At 39.5% G+C, this 18,457-nt stretch overlaps 1 protein-coding gene across 1 annotated transcript; it reads left to right on the top strand.

Annotated features, from left to right (window-relative positions):
- Window positions 1-1,455: 1,455 nt before the first annotated feature.
- On the top strand, window positions 1,456-16,717 carry INHBA (inhibin subunit beta A). The gene is made up of 3 exons (XM_071736177.1): window positions 1,456-1,540; window positions 4,242-4,767; window positions 15,683-16,717. Exons 2-3 carry the CDS (start codon window positions 4,380-4,382, stop codon window positions 16,567-16,569), a joined length of 1,275 nt encoding a protein of 424 aa, XP_071592278.1. The 5' UTR covers window positions 1,456-1,540; window positions 4,242-4,379; the 3' UTR covers window positions 16,570-16,717.
- The last annotated feature ends 1,740 nt before the right edge of the window (window positions 16,718-18,457 follow it).

Below are 18,457 nucleotides of genomic sequence, written 5' to 3'. Positions count from 1 at the left end.
TTTAGGATCCCCGTTAAAAATATGGTCCTGCAAATAACTAGATACATTCGTGCTCATTATTTGTTTCTTAATCATGTCTCTCGCTGTCCTTGAAAAGAAAAAAGCAAAAATAAAGCAAAAAAAAAAAAGCTGTTTTTTGTAACAACTGGAACCACTGATGTCAGATTGCAGGAAAGCTACTGAAACCTGCATCAAGTGACCTCAATCCACAGCATTTTACAGCCTGAAAACTTACTAGATGCATATTAAACCTGAGAAAAAAAACAACCTATCTGGTCATATGTTTCCCATTAAGTCCTGATTTTTTCCTCATTTTACTAAAGCTGTTGTGTGAGTAAGCTGCTATGAGGACTCGCTGGTATCACAGTAAGTTGAAAATTTTCAGTCTTTCCTTCCTTTCCATATCAGCCACATTCCAAGACAGATTAAATTTTTGTTACCAACAGGACATAAAAATACAATTATAAGTACAATTCAGGCCAAAAAAAAAAAAAAATCTGAAGGATGGGGATTTTCTGGTAATCAGTGGGTGTTTTGAATGAGTAAAGACTGCATGATCATGCCATTTGTCATAAACGGTACCACATAAAGCCAGCTATTATGTGTGTTTAAGAAAGGAGATGGATTTCGGATTTACTTTTGACCTTATATATATTACTTTTGTACTGCCTAATTGGCATAGAGTTATTTCTGATTTTCACTAATGTAAACAGAAATGGAAATTGCATTTTATTTTATTCCATGTGTTAATACCACACTTGCAAAAAATGTGATCTGTCATTCATTGTAACTTATTTTTAGATGTCTAAACAGTTTTTAATAGTGTGATGCAATTTGCACGTCAAGAAGCCAGGAGACTTGGACAAGAGCAATATGATTCATTTCTAAGTGCTTTAAAGGGATTCCTAATTTAACAGAAGGACATATTTATACAAAGATTGAATAAAAAAAATCATCCACAGCAAAAGGATTCTTAATCAAATGCATTTTCCTGAATTTGAAACGAATCCAAATTTGCAAATAGAATATCTGGTAAATCCTTAAGTATGAAAAAAGAAGAAAACAATTAGCGAACTTGTAATTAAGTATTTGGCAAATGCTATATTTGAACTAAATCAGTGATATCTACATCTAATAAAGTCTATATCTAGCTATGCAATAAAACAAGTTGGAGTGTGTCTTCCTGACTCATAATGTTTGCTTTCAGTCTGATTTTTAAAGTTCTATTCTTTAAATGGATATAGAAAGCACCACTACAAGTTGAATCCACGATATTTTGTCATGCTAGACAATTAGGAGTTTCCATTAGATAATTACCAGAAGTATGTCTCATACAGGAAAAACAGTCAATTGCTGATGTAACAGGATTAACCAATCCAGCACAGTGATCCGGCCCACTTACTTTTGACAGACATTATATGTGAGTGTACACATGAGAAGTACAGTATAAAGCTTCGCATTATAAATACCACAAAGAGGAACTTCAGCAGTTCTTAATGCACAATACAGCAGTCTCCTTCTGAGAGTCAGCACTTGAGAGGTAAAACTTTCAATCAGCTTTCTTCTTTTAAAACTTAAACTTTTAATTCCTCTGCATGCTCTTGCATATTGTTAGGGCTATACTGAATGAATGCATACACAGAGCTTTGCAGCTCAGGTAATCTTTTAGAAAGAGTCTCAGCCATCATTTCTATATTTATTCAAACACTATGTATTTTTGTACATATATTTTATGCTTGTATGTAGGTAAGTACAAATGAACTATATATCAGCAGTATCAGCAGACTCACTTTGGGAAAGCAGTGCTTTTTAGAAAGTTATGCTTTAATGTTAAATCTGTCATCATCATAGCATGCAAGTAAAATATGCCATACCTATATGTAATTGATTCTTTGTGATAAGTGTACCTGTTACATATGGCAAGCAACTTATACCCTACAGCAAGAATTCAAATATACTTATCTGTATTTTATATTGATTTATGCCTATCCCTTACTTTTCATCAGACACTGTTGGGATAGGTGCTGTATTAGAACTATAAATAACCCCTTTAATTATGTCATCTGTTAGTACATCTAATCATGAATGCATATTTTCATCTGAAATTATTTTTTTCATCCAATTAAACTTTTAGTTCTATTTCAAGCTGACTTTCAGGCTTCTTATAATTAAAACAGACTTTGAGCTGTTCACAAGATCCAAGAGATTTAGATGTATTATAGTGAAGTTTGTGTTACAAAGATGTGTTTATAAGAATGGCTGCAGGGTTTATAATGCTGACAGACCTGTAAGTGTAACAGTATATAACAGTATAGCAACTGAGGTCAGTAAAACACAGATGAGGGTGTACTGTGGATGCCTTATAATAGTGAAAGACTTATAAAAGAGCTTAATTGAAAAGGACTTGCAATATATAACATTTGTAAAACTTTGGTTGATTGTTCAATTACTTCTGTATGTTTCATTTACTTTAACTATAATTCCTTGCCTGTCTCTCAGCCCATGTGCCTGTAGTCATCTCATGGAAATTAGAGACCTTACAATGCTTATATTTATAAATTACTCCTTTCCACTAAAATACATGTTGATGGTAATATAGTGAAAGTAGAATATTTACTGGGTGGGAGGTTAGCACACCTGAGAAGACAGAAGTGTGTGAGAGAGAGAAAGAAAGGAAGGAAAAGAAAGAGGGTAAGTACAAAAAAGGAGGAGAAACTGTTCTAGGAAAATCTGTACAGGTTAAAGTCTGGAGGGGAAGAACTTAAAAGTTAGTCTATCTGCAGTAGTTTTCTCATTTTCCATTACTAAGTTCAAATGTGAGGGAGTTTGCTAACTTCCTACCCTTGCTAGGTTAGGAACAGAACAGAGAGGGTACAGAATGTATAGGCAGCATAAAGCAATGGCAGTGACACAGGGAATGCTTTTTCACTGCAGAGCAAAAGTCTCATGGGCATAAACTGGCAAGGGTCTACCAACACTTGTTGGAATTTGGGGTTTTTAGCAGTGTTTCAGACTACTTTTCATTCCCAATATCATATTCTGATTGCCCTCTGTGATTTAAATGAATGAAACTAAAAAAGTACCTTCTAATAACAATGGGCCAAATGTAGAAGATCTTGCTCAGCCTCCACTCAGACAGAATTATTATTGGCATCAAGGAAGGATTTGCCTGAGTCAGGACCGAGTATGATTTGTCCATATCACATCTAACACTTTTCACCTTCAAAGCATTTTTCAGACATTACTTGATTAGCCTAAACCTAAATATATCTGCCTGAGAACTTCTAGGCACAGAGTAGCACAGAATAAGGGATAGTTCTGGTGCAAGGGCACTACCTTAGCATGTCACAGAAATGTTCTGAACTGACACTGGCTTAGGCTTTCAGTGCCTGACCACATATTGCAGCTGGAGAGTGTATCATGTATTGCACAGCCCTCCAAATAACAGTGTTGTTTTGCTCCTGTTAGATCTTTTGCCAGTGTTGATAACCTCTAGCATTTAGAAGTGAGCAGAAGAGATCTTTTCTCCCCTACTCAAGGCAGGATAATGGTTTGTTCTACCCAAAATTTTCAGAGCCCCTGCCCTCATCTCTATCTCCTTCACAAGCTATTTAACAGTGCCTGCTGTCCCTAATGATACCTTGCCAGACCAAGAGCAGGGAGCTTGGTAATAAAAGGTTTAACTCTTTTCATACATTCATGATTCTTCTGTTTAGTTAAGGCAGTTACTAACAGATACTGTTGAAGGAATAGCACAAAACGACACAAAAAAAGAACGACACAAAAAATAAAGGGGGGGGGGGGAGGGGGGGAGAAGAGAGAGGGAGGCAGCCAGGGGGAGTCCAGGGGGGTCAAGCAGAGAGGGGGGTGGGGAGAGTAAATTTACAGGAATGAAAAGAAATTTTAGAAAGGGGGGAGGGCAGAAACCACGAGTAGTGATATTTGAAGAGAGGTGTGTGTTAGGGGAGCAATGAGCATAAGGAAGCCAGCCTGCCTGTTCCTCCCCCTTCCTAATCATAGCCTTTACTCACAGACAAAACTCCCTCCCTCTCTCATTCACTCACTCACTTTAGGCCAATCCGTCCTCTCTCTCTCTCTCCCTCTCTCTGTGTCTCTCTCCTACTCTGAGACAGAGTCAGAACTCTTCTCCCTGACAGCCACAAACATCTACAGCACTTATTGCATTCAGAGAGGGAACCTGCAAACAAAACTTCACAGAAAACTTTTGGTTCTTGTTCCAGAGAATTTGCTGAAGAGAAGGAAAAACAAACAAACAAACAAACAAACAAAACAAACCAGCCCCCAAAAAAACTGTGCGTGAAGGGGGAGGAAAAGCAGGGCCTTTTAAAAAGGGAATCACAACAACTTTTGCTGCCAGGATGCCTTTGCTTTGGAAGAGAGGATTTTTGTTGGTGCTTTGCTGGATTATAGTGAGGAGTTCCCCAACCCCAGGATCGGAGGGGCACAGTTCAGTCACTGACTGTCCATCATGTGCCCTTGCCACGCTCTCAAAGGATGTGCCCAGCTCACAGCCTGAGATGGTGGAAGCAGTAAAGAAGCACATACTGAACATGTTGCACTTGAGGGACAGACCTAATATCACTCAGCCGGTGCCCAAGGCAGCACTTTTAAATGCCATCAAGAAACTCCATGTGGGAAAGGTGGGAGAGGATGGCTATGTGGAAATAGAGGATGATGTTGGAAGAAGAGCCGAAATGAATGAAGTTGTGGAGCAAACCTCAGAAATCATCACTTTTGCAGAATCAGGTGAGTGCTTGAAAAACAAAACTGTAAAATATCCTTTGTGCCAGAGCTGCAAGTAACTTATTCTCCTCAGTGACAATTTTTTTCTGTAGGATGAGACTTGGGGGAAGGGAGAAGGAAGAATGGGATAGGGGGGACAGGACTCTGAAGGAATTTGATTTTTCTGACTTAGTCTTGGCTACAGATTACACTTGCTAAGCACAGACAGGCACACAGGGAGGAAGCTCTCTAACCAAACTTGAGCAGAAAGTCAGGCTGCAGCAGGGTCCTCCAAACTGTGACTGTGAAGCCAGAGTTCTCGCAGTAAAGTACTGGATTGCAGAGCTGATGGTGAAAGAAAAAGGGCTGAAGCCTTTTGGGGAGTTTATCAAGACAGAAAGAGAGCTACAAACTATTTGAGAAACAGCCCTTTCATGTTAAAATTATAGTGGAAGTTACAAAATCAGGGGAAGCAGCTTTAACTTTTAGAAGTGAGAGGATTTGGTATTTTGTTTTTAATTTAACACAGCATCTTCGGCAATAAAGAATTGCAGGGACTGTCAGATGACTTCAATAGAACCGGACAAGTTGCTGTAGCTGATCCAATTTTAAGGCAGACTTCTGCATACTGGAAAAAAAGATTCTGTTCTTAAAATGCTCCAGCCAAAAAAATGTAACCTTGGTAGGGTGTAGTTTGAACTCTTTTACAGTTCTGTTTTCCCTAACTCCTGTATAGTTAGAGCTCAGAATATAGATATTTACAAAATAATGACTTAAGATTCAGATCAACTGCCTATAGGAAATAGGTCTAAAATTTTACTTTACTGTCTTGTTCCTACATGAATAGGACCAGAACCCATTTTAATTCAATGTATTTGTATGTGCATATATATCTGTTAGTGTATGTGAGTATGTTAAACATGTATCAGTAGCAGTATCTTGCAATAACTCTATCATCTAACTAACAGCAACTTTTTATGATGATGTCTAGCCAGAGCATTTTTCCTGTTGCCAAGATGGTTTTAAAAGAATGTCATTGTTTTGTTTGGTACAGCATATGGTAGGCAAAGTATGCAAAGGAACTCCAACCATTTTTGTTTAAAAGTTTGCTGCAGCAGTATAAACAATTAAGACAACACTCAGAGTTTCCAGTCCTGAAAACCTGTTGACTCAGATGTTCTGTTTGCAGGGAAGCCATGCACAAGTAGTGTGCATGCTTTAAAGAGCAGACATTCCTTCTGATTGTCCAATTTCCAACTGCACAAGGAGCCCTTCCTTTGGAGTCCTTGTCGATATACACATTATCAGGTCTTTCAGTATGAAATCTCCAGCTTTTCAGTTTTTCTGTCCCCTCCACTTTAGAAAGCAGGCAGGAGGTGTCAATGCCAGTGGTCATTAGAAGCAGAGGCAGCTCAGCGTTAGTTTAGAAACGAGTTTTTAAAAGCAAGGAAATCTCTAAGCTATCTATGAGTCGGATTCCCCACCTGGATTTCGGCAGCTCGCTCTGAGCACAGTAAAACACATATGGCATGAGCAGTGGTTTCTCTTCACTGTGTGAGTCCCAATCATTTGTAAACACATTATTGTCTCTCCTGAGCTCTGACACAAAGGAATTTGGAATTTGATATATGCCTACTCAGTTCGACACCCTCCAACAGCAGCTCCTGAAGCCATTGGCTCTTGGGATCACGTGAACAGCAAATATTTTGCCATTGCCCACAGGCTGGCCAATAGTCCAGCCACCGATCCCCCCCGCCACAAACTACCCAATGCTAACACGGATTGATTCACATAGCGTTGTCCTACCTCTGCTAGCCAAATTAATTTAAGAAGACTTGTGTCATGGAGTTGCACAGCTGAAGGATGGGGGCATCTGCTGTGTTCCCTTGTCTTTTCTTTCCCTCTGCTGTTCTCCACCTTCAAGCTGAGCCCACTGTCAGATAAGGCAAGGAGGGCTGCCCTGGCCCCTTTTTACCCATAGCTGCTAAGCTTTGATTTGGGAGGAGCAATTACCAATCTAGAAACCAACCTCTATGGCTTAGGTTTATAATGGAAATGATAACTCCACCCTGTGGAGTAAATTCAAACTTGTAAAACGTATTTTTCAATCTACAGCTATTCGTATTTGGTATCTTGCTAACATTGGGGGATCTATCACAATTTACAGGTGCCAGTGCTGCAACAACTTAAATAAACTCTAACTGGGATCTCTTCCACTGAACCATGTCAAATATTAAAGAAGTATTATTTTTCCATTTGAAGAAAGTGAGGCAAGAAGAAATCAAGTAACATGTCATATAGGAAACATGAGCTAGAAAGACAGAAATAGAATATAGCCATATAGACAGTCCCCACTTTTTACTCTGTGGGAACAGGGAAGAGTATGTATAAGTTTAAAACACCAAGCAGGAGAATAAACATGTTCCTCTCACAGTCAGGTTAATGTTCTTCCATTATTAGTGTGAAACTTGCTCTGTGTTAAAATTGGGCAATAGGAAATCAATGAAACTGAAAGGAAACATCTCATGTTGTATCAAATAAAGGTCTGTGGAAAGAGAAATAGGGATTTTTGTTCCTTTGGGTATGAGTCTACATAAACCAGCCATTCCCCCTACCTTTTAGAAGCCACATTTACTACTTGCCTTCATAAAAATGTTGTATTCCCATCTTTCATCAGTTGTATTCTCAGACGTACAGTGATTTGGCGTGAATGAACAAAAAGTGCCCTGTGCACTTAGCTCTGGCTTGAGGCAGCTATTTTCTAAAACAGACCAAAATTCAAATGAGCACAGGCTTCTGTCAATTAGAGGGGAAACTAAATGCAGTGAGCTTGTCTGAAGCACAGGTGTGATTATGTCCAGAAAATCAGCAAAATACTTGGCAGGTAGTTTTCACAGCTAACCAATCCAGGCAGATCTTTCCAAAACTAATGACCACTAGTCATATTGGGAAAAAGTTTACAAATGCACCCTGCTGTCCTTTGGCACTCTTACAAATAAAACAGAAAAATGATTTTCTACTTGCATATCAAACTAAAATTACTAACCTTGATTAGTTCTGCTATGAGGATAACTGTGCCAGAACTCTGTGGGTTACTTCAAGGTCCTAAAAATAGTCTTTTGAGAATGGGAGTCATATAATTTTGTGACAAGCAAATCCAACAGGTTCTACAATGCTCATAAAATATGGTTGGCTACTAACTCTTTATTTTCAGTTGATAGCTTATTAGGCAAACCTGGGATTTTGCCAAGTGAATTTGATCATGACAACTAAACTACCAATGAAATGGGTTGCTAACATAAGCCCCCAAGAAAGTGGTAGGAATTACTGGATAGAAATACTGAAATACAGAGGCTTACCGTTAGGAGACCTGTCAGGAGAAAATAAGAAGTCTGACAGCTCTTTAGAGTGCTTCTACCTTTTGGTAACACCTCATTCTGAACTGATCTGACCATGCAATGCCTACTTTTCCTACACGTGTGGAAGATACCCACTCCTTTGTATTCAGTCTGGCAGCTCAAGAAGAACGAAAGGATGGGTCGCTTATGCCTCTTTACATCATTTAATCAGTTTTCTTTCGAAAGCGAATGTACTTCATGGTAGAGATATCCGTGCTGAGTAAAGAATGGCCACGAGAGGGCACACTCCAAAGACTTTTCACTCCACTCAAGGCAACCTTACTGCAAGCTCCTGTTTTACCTAATTGGATCCTGAATTCCAGAGATCTTTATGCTTATCTGCAGCTTCTCTGAGTGGAGCTCTTGTTTCTCTCTTCTAGTTTATTTAAAAGGCAGAAGTTCACGGGAGTGGAAGACTGCAAGTAAAATAATGCAGGAAGGAAACAGGAAAAGGGGAAAAAGATGATAGAAGTTCTGGAAATCTAGAGAGATCAGAAATTACCATTATTATTTTTTACAAGATGCTGAGGAATGTGACTGTGAATCATCATCTGAGATGATTTTCTCACACCTTTTTTTTTTTTTTTTTTTTTTTTTATTTTTTTAATGCCGTCTTCTTGGCTTAGAAAACAAGCCTGTTTCCCCTTGATGTTATTTTTTAAATGATTTTTTTTTTTAAATTTTTTTCTTCCTTGGCATACTGTAGCAAAGATTTTAAGTTCAGCAAATGAAAGCATGTTATTTCCAGAAGAAAGCTATTCTGTATTTATCTGTTTCATTATAATAAAACGTGAGAATTCAGGGTGGTTGGCTGGTTTGAGAACAACTTGAGAAAGCACAGACGAACCTGAGGAGGTGGGAACCAGTTTAGAAAAAGATACCTGTGAGAGTGAGAGACAGAAGTTACCGTATGTATTCATCTCTGTATGTAGTCATGCATACAATTTTGTATGCAAATGTCAGAATATGCACTTCCTTGTATGTACAAGTGCATATATGTCCATCTGTACAGGTATGCCAAGGCAGACACAATTCGATACCCTTGTACCTGAACCAGTGTCATACAAGTAGGTTCCTCCAGATAAATCTGTTCATTCCTGTGGTCTCCTGTGTGTGCAGGAGGTCTATGCTGCATATCTGTGAATAATGCATGCTGAGGAGTTCTTAAATCTAACTATGTCTCTGTGGGTATAAAAAGGCGATTTCAGGTAATACAACAGATCTTGGCAAGATTGATTTAGGACTGAAGGATAGTATAGTAGAAGTAATTGCAAATCTTGCTATTCATTTCAGTGGGATTGGGATTTGGGCCTTAGTGCATAAAAATTAAATATTTTAAAGGAAAATCAGATGGGCAGTTTCTCATTCGCTTAATTTTAGAATTTACAACAAATTATTACAGATATGGAAACAAAAATAATTATTCTCTTTTAGGAAAGACAAAGACTTGGTGTTGTTTTTACTTTGAAATATATGTTATTGGTGCAAGCAACTCTAAAATTCTCTTGAGCTATTTGAGTTGTAAATGCAAAAATCAAGTAACAAAAAACTTCAACCAAACAACACCTTTTTTGTTTCTAAATATTTAAAGCCATGTGGGGGAAGGGCTTTCAATTTGGAAAGAACTCTATGCTGTGGATGTAAAGTGCTTCTCTCCTGACAAAATAGCAGAGGACAGTCAAGGTTCACCAGAACTGAATTATTTTACGTTCCGAATGACCTTGTCAATGCTGCTTCGGGTTAACTTTTCAAGAAATGGTATTTAAATAAGGTTGCCGCTGCTTTTTTCCTCACGAATGCTTGGGGAATAGTTCTTTTTCCTGGTTTTCTTTTTGGGTTGTTTTTTTTTCTTACGGCTGAAATCTCATTTTGCTGGCAGCAAAAGTTATGTGAACATAAAGATAAGGTGTTTATTATTTCTGACATAGTTGCTCCTCCATTTCTAAGAGGCAAAAGTCAGGCAGTCAGGGAGCAGGAACGAAAAGTACACAACCTGGATGACCAGTCACACTACCAGGGGTGATGAGTAGTTCGAGTAAATCGTTTGCCAGTGATCCATAGGGTGAAATGCATTCACAGCAACAGCCACTGTCTAATCGCTGTAATAACACATTTGTAATAATGAGCCTGCCCAGGGGATAATTGCCAGACAATAACAGTGCTAAATTCACTGAATAAATGCTATGCTGAGAACAATTTACCTAACTATAGCGGTCACTCATTAGTAAACATTTTGAGCAATTATCTCTCAATAACCATGCTCTTCTCTTCACTCTCTTTAGAGGAACCTTTCTAGTAACCTATTTTTTTCTGTCTCCCGGGGAACGGAAATGAGAAGTGAAGAGAAGGATGCTTTTGAATGTAATTACAGATTGGCACGCAGTACAAATTCCCCCAAATCTAAACATAGGCAGTAGTAAAGTTAGCAACTAAAAAAGGAAAAAAAAGCTTGATTTGTATGGAAAAACAGTTCCCTTACAGTATAACATAAAAACGGTTCAAAATTAAGCAGTGGTGAAGCATAGAATTTTAAAGTAACAGCACTTTCTTATGTAGTGAACATTTTTCAAAGGAAAATTTAAATACTGTATATTAAGAGAAACTAAACATAAGATGCACTATAATGTCATAAAAAATAACCTCTTTCGTTATGAAAAAACAGCCCTAGTCATTTAACAGCATATGGTTAAAAAAGAATAAAAATAATTTTAAGTATCTTAGCATTGTAGCAAAAATAATAAAAAAGATCCTCTTAATTGCACGACTTAGACCCTACCAAGTATATGTATATAGCTTGAATTAACAAGGCTCAGTCGTGAATCCTGCTGCAAATAAATGAGCTTCGACTCCATAGGTAAAGCCAGCAACAGTGAAGGAAGGATCTTTAACCTCAGAGGAAGAGTGCACCGAAGCCACTGGCTCTTGGGAGCACAAACCTCCCTACGCAGGGCTGTCCCTGCTCCTGGTCCCGCAGGGACTGGTTCCCCTGGTTCCCCCGGTTCCCCTGCGCCTGGGCCCGCAGCGGCGCTGCCGCTCCCAGTGTGCTCCCCTGCACTGTGCCCATCACCAAGTGCTGCTCAGAAGCTGGTACCGAGGGCAGAGCCCTGAGCAGCCCTTCCAGAGGTGGAGAGGAGGGTACCTGCAGGGGAAACCGTTCAGGTTTCTCTCCTAAAAAGGTGCGCGAGAACCACTGAAGAGAAAAACAGATACAAGCTAACTCTCGTGCTATATATACTGATGCTACACTTTCTTTCCATTCAGTAACTCCTTCCATTAAATCTTTTACCATATATGCACTACTTCTTCGGGCTTGTATTTTTAACCATTTCTCAGGGCATTTGCCAGTGTCACTTGCACTGCTGGACTGCTCTCTCAGCGTTGCAGCTCTCCTCATGAAAGGGAGTTTGCTCAGCAGTAAAGCGGAGAAGTGGCCTCTCCAAGGTTTTGGGAAGAGGAGACGAGGAAAAGCAATCAAAGGGGGCCCAAAGCAATCCTTCATCTCCTTTTTCAGATGCTTTCTGCTATGATAACAATCCAGGCTGTTGACATTGCTGTTTATATTAGCGTGGAAGTGATGAAGGCATTACCACTGTTGGGCTGAGGGTCTTTCCACAGGAGTCAGGCAGGAGGAGCAGGATGATTAGAAATGGAAAAAGACCCTTGCAAATCAACTGTGGCAGATGAAAAGGCAGGACAAGGGGATAAACAAAGTGTAATTATGGAAGTGATACCATCCCCAGCTTTCAGGAAGGTTTCCTTTTTACTTTCAGCTAGATGAACAGTATATATTTCCAAAGCTTTGAACCTGATCATTAACTCAGAGCAAAAAGGAAAGACTGCTAAATCCCCAAGCGATATTCAGAGAAAATGAAATACAGTGATTTTTTGGTCTCAGAACACTTGAAGAATTTATTTTATTGAAGCACTGCACCTTTTGGAAAGAAAGATCCTGTCATAAAGTGAATGTGCAATCATAAGAAGCCATATCCAGATCGGTTTTAGCACAGACCAAACTGATTTCAAAATAAGTTTGTTTGAGCACAGTGACCTCATAAAGACTGCAAGATTCATACTGTTTGTGCTGAGTGATCGTAACAAACCCATTGGGAATGTGGAGAGAATGCAGAAAAGCTTTGTTTTTTCCTAACATGAAAGCATGCTTTTTATCCCCAACTTTGCATCGTTCCCAGTCTCCTTCTAAAAAGATCTGTGAAATAGAAAGAGTTTTTTAATTGCTGTAAAACCTATAAGCCACGCAGGTTTGAGGATGTGGGATTTTGTTTTGTCCAGTAATACTAGGCTCATGTAAGCTTCCTGCATATTTTTTCTTTAGAATCTGAATCAAGCATTTGTGTGTGAAAACATAGCTAACCACATCCAGAGAGGCTGTTTCTGTAGCTAACAACCTACAGGGAGGCTGTTATCCCTGTATAAGCATATCTTTTATTACTTTTGCTCAAGCTCATTTTCCTCAAGTGAAGAAAAATCAAGTACTCGGCTACTGCCACCACACTGTTCTGATATTTTTAGTAATGAGGATGGATTCAACTTTCAAACATACAGGAGTGTAAGAAAAACTAATTAAGAGTTCTTGAGGGCCTGTTTTTTTCATGTGTTATCTGTCAAAAAGACTGGTTGCCTTGCTACACCTCTGGCAGGTGCATAAATTAGTATGAATATTTACTGCTGGAGGTATGTCATTTCATAACTATTTTCAACTCCCACTAGCATGGGAATAACAGAATGTGAAAGTGCATTAGCACTTTAAAGCATAAGGATATTCTGTAACCCAGGGCTTTCTGGTTTTTGTGATCTGATGGGCCATGCAGCTTCTTCCCCTGTTGAACCAGGCCTGTACATCCCAACTGCTTTCTTCAGAGCCCATGACTGGGCCAGTTTTTCATGCTGATGTCCAGCACAGCTGATCTGCTCATCCGCAGGTACACTCCTAGCACCAGAACTACTGTCTGTGCTCAGCTTGATACCTCAGGAACACAAAATAACTTCTGCACTTCATAAGCAATATATGCCTATTCACCACACCAGTCTGAGAGCTTTAGGGGAAAAGTGCAGCTAGGAAGAGGCTGCTGGTGCCAGAAAAATTTCTGCAGCTTGGTGTAAACCATCTTTTTTTTTTTTTTTTCCACAGGGTTTTCTTGGGTAGGGTCAGCAAGCAGAAGAGTTTGGATAGAGAGTCTTGCAGGCAGCAACTCACTTTCTGGCAGGTCACCTGCCTTAAGGTTCCTCCAAAGCCCAGATCCCCTCAGAAAGGATTTATCAGGACTGTGCCAAGGAAAGGCATAAGCTAAAGTTAGAAGCTTGATTTAGAAAAGTGAGTTAGAGGCAATGAAACCACAGGCTGGCTGGCTTGTCCTCACAGGCCTTAGAATTAGCCATTCTCATAGAGAACACTCCTTATAACACCCTCTGTAAAAGGCAACCAGCTTCTTGGACCATACTTGTACTGGAGGAATGTCATTGAACATCTCCTCACACTCCAAAACCCATGCAGGAGTGGGGTTATCTATCACCCACCTTCAGCTCCAACACAGCTGGCAGCTTTGACACAGTTTCATTTCCAGAAAAAAAATGGTGATCGTGGTAAGAGTTGACTAATGAACTTTCAGGTTTATTGAATGAATCTTATTTAAAAAAGAAAAAAAAGAAAAAAAAAAAGAATAGAAAGCCAGTAATTCTACCAGGCCTTGCAATACTGGTCAGCCTTCTCTGTCTTTTCTATAAGCCATTTCCTTTTCTAAGGTGTAGTCCCACTGATTCATGTAGCTCGCTGAGAAATTAATGTATCTCACTTTGAAGAAAGGCATCGTTAAGTCTGTGAGAAACATTTAACACAAACCATGTGTTTCCCTATCGTAGTAACAGTTAAAGTCTATAATTTTACACTCTCGCTTAGAGGGAAAACAAAAACAAAACACTGTGCCCTTTGGCCACTTCAATTCAGAAACGTCTGTCTGTTTGACCTGGGAAAGCAGCAGAGAAAGCTCCATGTGTCAGTGCCAGGGCTTCAGAGAGAAGGAAAGTAACAGGTAGCTCAGAGGGCTGCACAGCCTGCCTACAGACTTTAGAAACCAAGGACTCCTGAATTTGCAAGTGAGTAGGAGATGTGACTTTACCCCACTTCCATCACCCCTGGGAAGAGGGGAGCAGTGAGGTGGCCAGGGAGCCCATACTGGGGAAGTTCAGTGGCAATGGGAAGCAAGAAGAAAACCCTTGCTGCCATGAGAGCAAGTTTTCCAGTATGTGTCCAATCACTTCAGTTTTGATCAGGAATTGCCCTTTTTAGGGTGCAAAGTTCTGGTTCCCTGACAAGCAGAACCACTACACAGAGAATCAGGTCAACAACTGTGGGAAGCTTAAGATTTGTATAAATGACAAATGGATAATTGTGAATACTGTTTGTGTCTTGCTAAGGTCAGATATCTGTGCATTTCAAATCTGTGGTCCCAGTCCACCCTGGCCTCCATGCTGAGAAAGAACAAAAGACGTTAGCATGGCTTTTTCTTTTGTCAAGAAAATAGAAAAGTGCCTCTCTTGAAAAAATACCATCACCACCCCCCAGCTAATTCATTCTCGCTTAACTTTTTCATGCTCTAGTGATCAAATCATTAAACAGCCCTCATTATTCATTCCAACTTCTGCCAGGGATATGAGCTCTGTATCAGAGAAACACCCCCTCACCATCATAATCATCATCATGACATCTCAGCAAGTTGATACAATTATGCCAGAGAACCATCAGCGTAATTATACAGTTCTTTAGCTCATTTCTCAGTGTATTCACCATTACTATAATCACAGCGAGTACAGTGTGTTAAATTAAGAACAGGATCTACAGCTAACATCTCACAGGATGAAGAGACTGCCTGCTGCAGTTCTGCAATTCCTTACAATATAACTGCAAAACTCTCAAAGCTGAGGATCATATTTTAGAATTTCTTTGGTTTTGAAACAATTGACATTTACGACTCACTTTAAAATACATATGAAGAATGGTGTTTTATGGAGGGAGAAAGGGCAGGCTTTGCTCCCACAAAATTTACAGAGTATTGCCAAAGAATTGGCAGGGCTGGAATTCACTCCCTAACTTAGCTATTAGGTGAAGATTTGTATGGGTATACAAAGAGTCATAGACTGCTGTCACAGAAGCGTTGTTGCATTTCAGCTAACAGTGGTCACAAAGACAGCTTAGGCAAGCAAAATCTTAGCAGGTACTGATGCTTATTTGCCATGAAGTACTTTATGTAAATGACTATTATTACTGTAACACAATGCTTTGGTTAAAATATGATACTGGAAAACAACATGCAAAGAAGTACTTTCCTAAAGTGAGAACTTTCACAAAAGACAAATTGAGGAGGGGATGAGCTGAAGGAAGGTTAGAATAGAAGAACCATAAAAATTTGAAGAGCCAAGTAGGAAGGAACTTGTTGTCTGTGGCAATAGTACCAGGATTTTGTTTATTACAATGCAAGAAGACAAACTAACAAATTCTTCCTGTCTATTTCCATTTACCAAACCAGGCACAGCCAAGAAAATGTTGCACTTTGAGATTTCCAAGGAAGGTAGTGAATTATCGGTGGTGGAACATGCTGAAGTGTGGCTCTTCCTGAAGGTCGCCAAGGCCAACCGGAGCAGGACAAAAGTCACCATCCGCCTGTTTCAACAGCAGCGGCAGCCAAAAGGCAACTCTGAAGGAGCAGAAGACACAGATGATGGGGGGCTGAAAGGTGAAAAGAGTGAGACTTTGATTTCAGAAAAGGCAGTGGACACTCGTAAGAGCACTTGGCACATCTTTCCCGTTTCTAGCAGCGTCCAGAGACTCTTGGACCAAGGCAAGAGCTCTTTGGATGTGCGGATTGCCTGTGACCTGTGCCAAGAGACTGGAGCCAGCCTAGTGCTACTGGGCAAGAAGAAGAAAAAGGAAGATGATGGTGAAGGAAAAGAAAAGGAGGCTGGAGAATTCACAGTAGAAGAGGAGAAGGAGCAATCACATCGGCCCTTCCTGATGATGCTTGCCCGGCATTCAGAGGATCGCCAACACAGGCGGCGGAGACGAGGCCTGGAGTGTGACGGCAAAGTCAACATCTGCTGCAAGAAGCAGTTCTTTGTCAGCTTCAAGGACATAGGATGGAGTGACTGGATCATTGCTCCTACAGGTTATCACGCCAACTACTGCGAAGGAGAGTGCCCCAGCCATATAGCAGGCACATCTGGTTCATCGTTATCTTTCCACTCCACTGTCATCAACCATTACCGCATGCGGGGCCACAGCCCCTTTGCCAACCTCAAGTCATGCTGCGTGCCCACCAAGCTGCGGCCCATGTCCATGCTCTACTATGATGATGGCCAGAACATCATTAAGAAAGACATACAGAATATGATTGTGGAGGAGTGTGGCTGCTCATAGGCGCGTGTGCAAGACCCTTCTCTGTAAGTTGAGAAGAAAATGTACCAAGAGCCCAAGAAGACTGGACATGGTATAACCTTTTTTGATTTAAAATATCATCAGAAGTCAAAGGAAAAAAAAAAAAAAAAAAAAGCAAGAAAAGAGAAAGGAAAAAACAAAACAAAACCATTAACAGACTTATGGAGGATCAGAAAAGACTTCAACTATTAAAAGGAAGAAAGCTTCATGAATCAGGGCTTGAATGAGATACATCTGAATGGCAGTATGGGTTGGGGTTTTCCCCTTCCTTTCAGTATGCTCCTTATCTTATTACATAGTATATTAAACACTAGTTATTACTAGGGGAGTTACATTCCCTCCCTTAGTTACCCATCAGTTCAAGCCATGGTAGCAGCTCATCTAACCTGCAGCAATTTGGACTAAGTTCAAGTCATTGAAATTCCTTGAAAAGCCATGTGTATGAACACTACATTCACTGGCACTTTCCCCCCAAATTTATGGAGGAACTGAGTAGGTGTGTAGTGTTTGTGTGTATATATAAATGGCTATGTATTTATATACATATCTATATACATACAGACACTGTACACATACATATACTTAAATTGGTAAAGGGACAATATTGTGCAGGTGTATACACCTTCATCTTCTGCACTACATTTACAAAAAAAAAAAAAAAAAAGAAAAAAGAAAAAAGAAAAATGAAGAAAAACAGAATAAAAGAAAGAATGAATGAAAGAATAAAAGTTACATTTTGTAAAGGTGCTTACAACGTTAGAACTATGCAACCTAGTTGGTTTGAAACTGTTTACCTGCGAGAGAAAAAAAAACACAACAAAAAAACAAACAAACAAAAACCAGAAAGACTTTTTTTAAATGGAAATAACTTGTTTTAAAAAAAATTCTTCAGTGAGAGATACTTGAAAGGAACATGTTTGTCCAGTTACTGGAGCCAAACATTTCTATATTTTGTAAAAAAATTTTTAATCGTTTACTATTTGCACTACAATGGTGTCTGACCTGTCTAATCCTTATTTAACAAATATTTGCAAGGGAGGGTGGTTGGGTGTGGGAGGGTTTGAGAGCTGCACTTATTGTGAGCTATACAAAAACTGCTACAGCACACAAAATAGCTATTTTTATTATTATAATAATTATTATTATTTTGTACCTTAAAATGAATAGACACATACACCAAAGACATTTGTGTGAGCCTCTAACAAGTCTGTTTGTAGTTGGTACCATTCACCTGTAATAAGTTAGGGTTTGAATTAAGGGTAAGTGGGTTGATTACATTCAGCCTAGTGTATCTGTTAACCAGTAAAATTCAAATAGTGCCCTCAACAGAAAATTGCCATCTGAAGTAAGCCCAGAAAAGCCCTGGGATTTGGATCCAATATGCTCAGATCTGAGGTCCATCTAAGCATAATTGTCCTCTTTTGCATGTACAACACTAAGAATTGTCTCTGATTCACAGCAACTGCGCATTTTTGGGAAAAAAAACTTTAGACAAGGGATATACATATATATATGTATATATTTCTGTATGTATATATGTATGTATACACAAGGTATAAGCACTTCTGGCTTCACTTTAATGTTCTTAATGCAATGAATGTTTGTGTGCAAAGCACATTATGTTAAAAGATTGTTTGTACTGCCAAGTGGGAGGCTACATGTTCAAAATCGTATTTGTGTGAGAGAAACCTAAAGAGCTGGTGTACATTTAGAAAAGTCTTGATGTAAAATTGCAAGCAGCTTTGGGCCCTGCCCACCGTCGCCCCTGCAAATACAGAGAAAATGGCAATTGTGGTGGGATTGCTGCTTGAATCACAGACTGACAGCTCAACCACCACCCTCTAGCATGGCAACTCTTAATGGGTTTGTT

The sequence above is a fragment of the Heliangelus exortis genome, chromosome 2 (genome assembly GCF_036169615.1).
Source record: "Heliangelus exortis chromosome 2, bHelExo1.hap1, whole genome shotgun sequence".
In the NCBI taxonomy this organism is placed as follows: domain Eukaryota; kingdom Metazoa; phylum Chordata; class Aves; order Apodiformes; family Trochilidae; genus Heliangelus; species Heliangelus exortis.
The sequence above is the reverse complement of the archived record's forward strand: the minus strand, read 5'-3'. Positions and strand labels throughout refer to the sequence as shown.